This window comes from Peromyscus californicus, unplaced genomic scaffold (assembly GCF_007827085.1).
Source record: "Peromyscus californicus insignis strain IS unplaced genomic scaffold, ASM782708v3 Scaffold_7__1_contigs__length_154581171, whole genome shotgun sequence".
Taxonomy (NCBI): domain Eukaryota; kingdom Metazoa; phylum Chordata; class Mammalia; order Rodentia; family Cricetidae; genus Peromyscus; species Peromyscus californicus.
This window is the reverse complement of record NW_026294595.1, coordinates 22,706,447-22,715,495: the sequence shown is the minus strand read 5'-3', so window position 1 is coordinate 22,715,495 and position 9,049 is coordinate 22,706,447. Positions and strand designations below refer to the sequence as shown.

Sequence of the window (9,049 nt, the reverse complement as noted above, 5' to 3'; positions counted from 1 at the left end):
CTTTCACATCAAAGAATGCTGTTCCTATCTTATTGTATGGCATTATACTTGATAGAGACATTTTGGACATAGTGTGGCATATACTCATACAGCAACTCAAAATGTAAGTCAGCCTGTAATGATTTTCTTTTAGGGTATAGCATAATTCAAATCCATTATTAAAGAGAAGATAATATGCACTTTCTGAAATGCCTGTGAGTTCACTCTTAATTCATGTAATTATAAGAGAATGTTCATATGTATTTGCTTTTCCGTTGGCACAGCATTTTAAAACGGAGTGACTTCAGACACCATGCACATTTTCTTTTGGTTCGTGAAGTACTTCACAGACTGATATGCTCAAAAGTTTTCTTAATGATTTGTACTGTGGCACAGTGTAGTTTATAGCTGTGCTTACAAGACTGCACATGTAGAAAAAGGTTAGTTTGTCTTCTAAAAGGAATAGTTGGTCACTAAAACCTTTGCATTTCTATTGTGTTTTGTAAAAACCTAGCATTTTTCCTAAAATTGGACCTCAAAGTAAATACTCCCTTTATCCTAATTTCAGCTTAACATAATAAAAATAGGGAGAACATCACCCACTTAAAAACAGTTTAAATTGTGTGTACTCTGTCACTGTAAATAAACAAGGTAAATATTGACATGACTTCAGATCATTCTTGGACTGAAAAAAATCTGCAGTTCAAAATAAATTCTGCCTTTGGTCAACATTTTGGATGCAATTCAAAGTTTCTCATAAAATAAACATATTTTAAAGAGTGTTTTGAATTTCACTGCATAATTTCTAGCCAACAGAAATGACAGTGGTGTCTTCAAGGTTTATGATATGTCAGATCAATAGCCATTACACAAACTCAGCAAGACTGCAAGGGGCAGTACCTTCCTCTGCTTAGCCCCCCACTGCAGCAGGGAGAGAACCTCCTGGAGATGCCCCCTGGGAAACGCACAATGCGAAACTTTGTGGTTGTTTAATAATAAAAGTATTCTTCCCTGATAAAATAGAAAGTAAGCTGAATTTTTAGTCAGAAAAGCAAAATGTTCATTACAATGATTTGAACAAGACTTTCCGCAAAGGGAGAGTTTTACATCTGCATAATAACAAATTGTTTCAAAGCCTGAGCTTGAAATGAAAATGCCCCATCACAACAGATTGTAAATTTTTTTCCTATGCTTTTAAAAGTGCCTCGATCATTTCTACGGCTTCCCTGCTAAAGTATTTGCTGTTTTATTTAAACGTTTTTTGAAAAATGAACATTCTGAGGCTTTGCAGCATTATTAAGAAAAGCTGTCCATACTTTCCCATGTTGTTGAATGTGTTTATCTGCTGATTATAAAATGTGTTAAACAGTATTTTAGAAACAACAAAAATGCAGCGCTGCGCTTTGATTAATTCAGTGAACAAAGCATATGCTGCCGGTTCTGTCCCATGAAAGTCGGGTATGATCAATAAAATCTTGCAAAGAGCAACTCTGGCATTTAGGAGTATCCTGCCGACCATGATTTTGTCCCCTCAGCTCTGGGCTCATCCTGCTGTCTTAGACAAACAGATCCCTTCTGACTGTGATGCTGTGCCTGCTGTACCCTTGTCCTCTTTCTGACGTTTCTGCAGGTTGGAAGCTGTGTACTGTGGCTGTTACCCACTTTGTCCCAAAGACTTGGTCTATCCTGAAATATTTCCAGGTAGCTGCTTTCATGTGCTTTTTCTTTGTTGTGATTTAATACAGGACTCATGCTAAACTAAAAGTTTGAAAATAAACTTAAGTAGAAGCAATTGTTTATTTGGCAAGTCAACATGTTAGTGTTAAGGAAAAATTTATGTGTTTTAATACATTAGAGTAAGCTTATATTTACCATCTGTTCTTTTAAGATAACAAAAAAAGCAAGTTTTCAAATAGCATTCTTCATTGTTAGCATACACATCTCATAATGACGGATTTTTATAAGCAGGTCAGTACTGCTACAATTGCTAACAGATTTTTTTTTTAATGATACACACAGAGAAAATTCAAGGATTGAAAGTCATACCAAATTCTTCAAACAATTGAGTAGTTAATAATATGCAACTGTTGTACCGAGTACATACAGCTATAGCACTGGTTCTTTGAAAAATTCTCATCACTAAATATATCACATATGCATTGTGCTACATTAGAATAATGTATTTTAATCACCCAGAGGAGATGTCTAAACAGCACAACTACACAGTCTTATTTAGCATTAAACATCCTTGTGAGCTGAGGTAACCTTATAAAATCATGCTTAAATAATGTAAAACATGAGGCGGCACAGAGCAATATGCATTTTTAATTAGTAAAGTGACTAATATCGAGTGTGTGCTTTGAGGTTTTTGTTTCATTAAAAATGTATCTGTTTTTCCTGCAGCTGAGTATCTGTATTCCACACCTGAACAGCTTTCAAAAAGGCTCCAGAGTTTCTGCAAGAGACCAGATATTATAAGAAAACATCTTTATAAGGTAGCTATTGAGAAGAAATTTACGTGATAGAAATACCACATTTAAGTACAAAGAAAATTAAAAAAAAAACATCTAATTAACATACTAATGTTTAAAGGAAACATGCTAGGGAGGGGTATTGGTTGTTACACTAACAAGGATTAATTAAACTGGATGCCAGTTGTATTAACCTAGGTCTTAGGAAATACGTGCACTTCATGCACAGTACATGCTTTCTTTTTAATTTATTGTTTTCTAAGATGACTGTCCTGTACATTTAGCCCCAAGAGGCTTATAAAAATGAACCTGGATTAATGTAACTCATTAGTTTAAAAGGAAGTAAAGGAAAGATTCCACAATTATACTAATAAGGATAAGCCTTTCTTCCCATCTTAATGAAATCTTAAGTCCTCAAAAATTTAGGTGAGTGACACAGTGAAGTTAGCTGTTGATTTTTTAGCTACTATGAAGATACCTTTCAAAAGTTGTATTCCCCTCATCCTGTTCAAAATGGGTCATAAAATATTCTCAATTTGTTTAGAGTCAGGTCCATGGGTCTCAGTTCAAAATGTCAAGACAAATGGTTTATGTAAAGAGTACCATCAGCACTGACCTTCTCTTCTCTTACCTGAATCAAGCATCTTACATTGTTGAAATAGCACAAAAAGCCCCTACTGAAAGTACTATTGAAGTGGGAATCTGCTTTCTGGGCTTCCAAGGTGGATGTAGGCCATGAATAATTTACCTTCTTATGTTCTTTGGCTACAGTATCTTTATTTTATATAAGGTTAGCATAGTTTACAATATAGCACTTTTATAACACAGAACCTTTTCATTTTCTATGTTAATATATAACCTTCAGCATGAAATACATTCTCTGCCTTTTCCTTTTTTCAGGCCTAAATACATATTTACATGGTGATACTTGAAAACATGACTTTATTTCTCCAGGAAACAGTTAAACTTCAACAAAAAGGGAGAGAACCAAAAATGCAATTTAACACCCAATTTCAAGCTCATTATCTTTCATTGTCTATTAACTTGGCAATGGTTCAGAAGGTAGCTCATAATAGTTTAAAATGCTGACTGAACAGTTCCAGGCCTCAGTGTCACTCCCGGAGTCGATACTGTCGTATTGTGCATGTGAAGCCTTGCAGAGTGTGGGCCTCCAAGGCTCACTCCGCTGTTTACTCACTCCCAAGTTCAGTAGTAGTCTTGTTCACATACAGCACACACCAGTTAGTCCCCCATGCGATAGGTAGGCAGAACATGCAGATTAGGAAATTAAGGAAATAGAACAAGTTTTGGTACAAGTGGATTCTTGTTCTGTTTGTAATATGAGCCTACTTTAGTGTTTTCACACTTAAAATATCAACTTTTGTTATGTCTGGGAAATTTTTGGATAAAGTGTTTGCAAATATGTTATACCATCAAAATTTGTTTGTTTTAATGTTGGTTCAGGTCAAGTCCTATTAGGCCTATTCCTCTACATCTGAGTCTTAAACTGTTTCACAAGGGCCTGCAACAGTTGTCTGTAGTTAGAAAAAGAAACAAATTTCTAGCTGACCTTTTTCAATAGAATTACTACCCTTCTGGGATATAGTGTTTATTTTACAAATAAATGGAAAAACTCTAAAAGAATGTTAGCTTGTTGTATGATGTTAATATACAAAGTTCTTCATGTACTTAAAAAAATGGTTCATAGTTAAACTGCTACATTTTAACTCTCACAGATAGTTTTAGTTTTTACATGATAAAAACTTGCAACTCAATGTTTTATAAATTAGTAATCTATGAGAATTTACATGTATATTTTAAGTACTTTTGCAATGGATTTTTTATTTTAAATTTATTATATGCCTTCATATATGTTCTCATTGATAGATGTTAGTGATATTGTATCTAAAAATTATTCTCAAAATTTAAAGAAATTTATCTTAATTTATAAGTAATCAAGAGCTTTAAGACAAATGGCCCATCATGAGGCACTGGATTAAAAACCCTAGGAATGGGCCGGGCGGTGGTGGCGCACGCCTTTAACCCCAGCACTCGGGAGGCAGAGGCAGGCGGATCTCTGCGAGTTCGAGGCCAGCCTGGGCTACAGAGTGAGTTCCAGGAAAGGCGCAAAGCTACACAGAGAAACCCTGTCTCGAAAAACCTAAAAAAAAAAAAAAAAAAAAAAAAAACCCTAGGAATGGACTCAAGTCTGGTTTATTATAGTAAAACGGATCAAACTAGTAAGAATGACTGTGTCCAAAAGCTACCATAAACTACAGTCATGTCTCCACTTCTGTCCTGTTCATGTCCCAGTCTCAGGTGGCACTTGCTCTCACTGGATAATGGAGACTTACTTCCCTCCAGGACAGCTTTACGTACTTATGAAATGGAAAAGGACCCTTTGTGTGTTTGTGAAAGGAATGCAAGGACTTTTTTGTTTTCTTCTTCTTTTTAATCTCTTCTTTTTTCTTCTTCCTTATTTATTTTTTTTATTTCTTCCATTGGACAGTTATGTTTTGCTTCTATAAAGCATATGCTCTTAAAGTCTAAAAGGACCAAATATCACTGGATTCCTTTATTTGTTCCTTTTACATTTTACACCTTTTCTTGTTGTTTTAGAGGTTTATGTTTGAAATCTTTCCAGCTTCATACCGTATAGACTTTATTCTAGGGTAGATTTTTTCATATGGATTCACACTTAGAAATTTAATGACTGGGATAAGGCTATTAATACTTGGCTTTCTTCTTATATGAAACATTGCATATTCAATATGACTAAGAGATTGTGGGCTGTAACTTGCTGCAGGATTTGAAGCAAACACAGAACTAATTCTGTCTTGGTGTCCTTTTGTTTCTTAAAGTGAATTTCTGCACTAGAACTCCATGACCTGTTCACCTGAATCATTTAAGGCCTGTGAGATTTAAATATTCTCTCTCTCTCTCTCTCTCTCTCTCTCTCTCTCTCTCTCTCTCTCTCTCTCTCTTTCTGTGTGTGTGTGCACATGTGTGCGTGCACATGTGTCTCATGCACACACACATACACACTTAAAGAACATTGTAAAAACTAATACATGTGAAAAGTAAATGTTTCTTAATAATCTTAAAAATCTAAAGCCGGGCGGTGGTGGCGCACGCCTTTAATCCCAGCACTCGGGAGGCAGAGGCCGGCGGATCTCTGTGAGTTCGAGGCCAGCCTGGGCTACCAAGTGAGTTCCAGGAAAGGCGCAAAGCTACACAGAGAAACCCTGTCTCGAAAAACCAAAAAAAAAAAAAAAAAAAAAAAAAAATCTAAAGCCTTTTATTGCTTTAAAAAATTTAAAAACCACTTCTTAAAAAATTTACATGTATGAATTACACACAAATTTTGACTATAACTTTCTTCTAACATTAAGCTATGTCTTGCTCCAGGTAGGAAATTGCACTAACTATGTACTTCCATAGGGAAAAAAAAGTTTAATTTCGTTCACAGTAAGAGCTCTTCTAGACCACTCAGCCTACTATAAACAAATTTCTAAGAGAACTCATAAGATAGACTGAGGTCCATTGACTTTTTACACTAACAGTAGTATCCTTCCTACAAACCAGCTTGGGCCTAAAGTTGTGCTTTTTGCCTTGATTTTAGTCTATAACTCACTGAAATACTCTAAAAGTTGTGTGAGACTAGCACTTTGTGCTTTATAATAACTTTTTATCTTTTTATTTTAAAATGCTTTGAAAAAAAAGAGATGGTCCCTTATTATCAGTATTAAAAATAGAGCAAGAATATAGCTAGTGTGTAGGGTAGACACTACCCAGGCTAACAGCGGAGGCCTCATTTCCATCTGGTACCTCATTTGCTTTGATTTACAAACTGAGCAATGGGCTGTGAATGTGTGTGGGTGTGTGAATATCTGTATGTGTCTGTGTGTGTATCTGTGTATGTTTATGAATGTGTGTCTGTGTGTATGTGTGTCTATCTGTGTGTATCTTTGTGTGTGTGTGTGTCTTTGCATGTGCTTGCGCATGGGGGAAAAGGAAGACGGTGTCCCTTTGCTTTTTTGAGAGTGACCTGTAGTTTCTTAAGGTTTTCAGAAGTTAACTGTTGCTTTTTACTCTGCTCTTTTTAAACTGTTCAACAGTTGAGACCCATAAAATCTATTATTTCCAAACAATGATTTTGCTTACAAAGCAGACCCGATGCCCAGAAAAGCCATTTGCAGTTGTCTTAATGACGTCAAGCTACATCCTTCCGAACCACAGCCAGGCTGTTTTTAAGTTCCCTTTAAGAGACAGTCACTCTGAAGTCTAGATAGGGATAAGGTGTATCTCACCAGCATTAACACTACTCTAAAATCTTACTTTTTCCTGAGAAAATGAAAAGATTTATAGTGATATCATAAGGGCTTATAAAATTTCTAAGCAACACCTGCAAAATGTAATGAGAATTCCCAGTCTTAAGGTCTTTCTCTTCTTCTTCCATCTCCCATATATCTCCCTCCTCTCCTCCACTTTTCTTCCCTTACTATGATTTTATGTGGTTTGGCTCTGCTTTGGCCAGTTCAGCTTACTTGAGATTTTGTTATTCTCCATAGGTAAGTTCTTGGCCTATGGGTTACCCATCTGTAGATCTAGAGGTTTTTTCCTTTTTCTTTTTTTTAATTTTCCCCAGCCATAATAGCATTTTTCCCCGAGGAAGTGCTATAATGAAATAATGAATAAAACCCATTTGGAAATGTAAAGCACCTTATAAATTCCATGTACTAGTAAAGGCATTTATCTTGTGTCCTTGCTCCTTAAGGGTAAAATTCACATTGGTAAAGCTGTGTATTGAGAGTATTGTGTACCTTCTGTGTATAAAAGTTCAAAGACAGGTGGTAAACTTCTAAGAGCAGTCATCCATGGCATACATACACCCAGGAACGTGTGCAGCAGTGCCCATGTGCACACCGCTCCCTCTCACAGTTGAGATGCAGGCAGAAGCCAGGCTTTCCTGGGGTGACGGAACTCGGTGGCTTTGAGCTTGTCGCTGGAGAGATGAGGCAAGTTTGCGTATGAGTTTTCGGGCGTCTCTGTTTCTCCGCTGCTCTCTAATCTCTCCTCCCCCTTGTTGCAGGGTGAAGTGGCTCCGTTTTCTTGGGCAGCCCTACATGGTAAATTCAGGTCTCTGCTCACAACAGAACCAAGGGAAGATTTGTGACAGATGGGGCTAAGTCACAAACTTGCAGCCTAAGGCAGAATCTGAAGAACTTTCCAGAGTGTGCCCATATTTACCTGATCAGAGAGAAAAGAAAATCTGCAGAGGAAGCCGAGCCTGGCTGCTTGTCATAGCTGACACAGAGCCATCTGCCACAAACCTGTGGCGGCTTCAGATCTCCATCCCTGCCACCACCCCAACCCAAATTAAATACAGATTCCTCGAGACGCTATGATGGGTACACATGTCCTCGGCATCACATGTAGGAGACTGTTCAAAAAAATATGTGGCCTGTTGTATAACCGCACTCATGTATCCCATATGTGGTGCCACATTGAATTTCCGGTTGAATCCGTTTTTATCCTTTGTACTGGATGACATGGTGCCTGAATTCTTTCTTTCTGCCGACACGATGGCAGCCAAACTGCAGCTTCAAACACTCACACTTGGCTGAGTTTCTACCTGGGTTGCCAGGTTATCATCCGAGCCTTCTTGTGTCCTCAAAGGGCCACGGGGCCTAGAAAGAGGATCAGAATGCTCCTGAACTAATTGGGCAGCCATCTCAAAGCTGCTGTAGGCAAAGGGCTGCTTTAGCACTTTTCTTTCAGCAAATTAATGACTCTCTGGCACAGGAGTTTTTAAGTGAAGGTATTAATAAGGGGTCTGGCAGGTATTCCCATGATTCACAGAGTTTCATTTGCATTTAATTAATCTTAAAGAAACTTGCAAGATAAACAGCTGTAATTCGGACAAACATGGCAGATACAGTGAGTGAAGTCCTCTCATCCATAAAATGAACACAAGATACTTGTTTTAAATTTTTTTTTTCTATGAGTAAAAATAGAGAAATCAAAATGCTTCTAACAAAACCATAATTTGGTACAAATATTCTTCAAAATATTTGCATCCAACTACACATATACTCTTTCTGAGATTAGTCACTTGTAATTCTTGTAATCATGCTGCTCTGTTTGTTGGTGTAAAGATATTTTAAATGGCTGGATTGTAAAATAAATTTTTAATAAACTGCCCGCTGTAATTTTAATTAGCATATTCATTTGTGTTTAAGTGTGTGCACCTATCTGCGTTTCTTACTGAATGTTTCCTGTGTCAGAGAAGACAGAATACAATTGTCTCTTGTAAGGATGAACAAGGATCTGTGTTGCAAATGTTTGTTACATATTATGACATTTCCAAGACTTTCTTTGCATTCTGGAAAGCAGGAGGTAAACATTTGTAGTCATTAAGGTAAAGTCTGTTGATAAAGCATCTTCTGTTTACTAACAGGTAAATTGTAACTTCCTTGGCTATTGAAAGGAAAAACTTCTATGTACTGCAGAGTGAGGAAAAGCCAGAGAAGTGACTAGACAAGGGCCAACCCTGGGTCCCTGTTCTTTAGAAGAGCTGGGTGGTCTAACAAGCATCC

At 37.0% G+C, this 9,049-nt stretch overlaps 1 protein-coding gene across 14 annotated transcripts in view; it reads left to right on the top strand.

The window, feature by feature from the left end:
- Gtdc1 (glycosyltransferase like domain containing 1) overlaps positions 1-8,668 on the top strand; it is a 376,640-nt gene extending 367,972 nt beyond the window's left edge. For 11 of the 14 annotated variants that reach the window (XM_052726350.1, XM_052726348.1, XM_052726352.1 and 8 more), the window contains 3 exons: positions 1,610-1,680; positions 2,383-2,474; positions 7,543-8,668. In XM_052726350.1, the coding sequence (XP_052582310.1) occupies positions 1,610-1,680; positions 2,383-2,474; positions 7,543-7,626 (247 nt within the window). In that variant the 3' untranslated portion in view covers positions 7,627-8,668. Of the gene's footprint in view, positions 1-1,609; positions 1,681-2,382; positions 2,475-5,311; positions 5,365-7,542 lie in introns of those variants that run through there. The other 3 variants (XR_008215448.1, XM_052726345.1, XM_052726356.1) reach the window with 3 other exon arrangements.
- Positions 8,669-9,049: the final 381 nt, after the last annotated feature.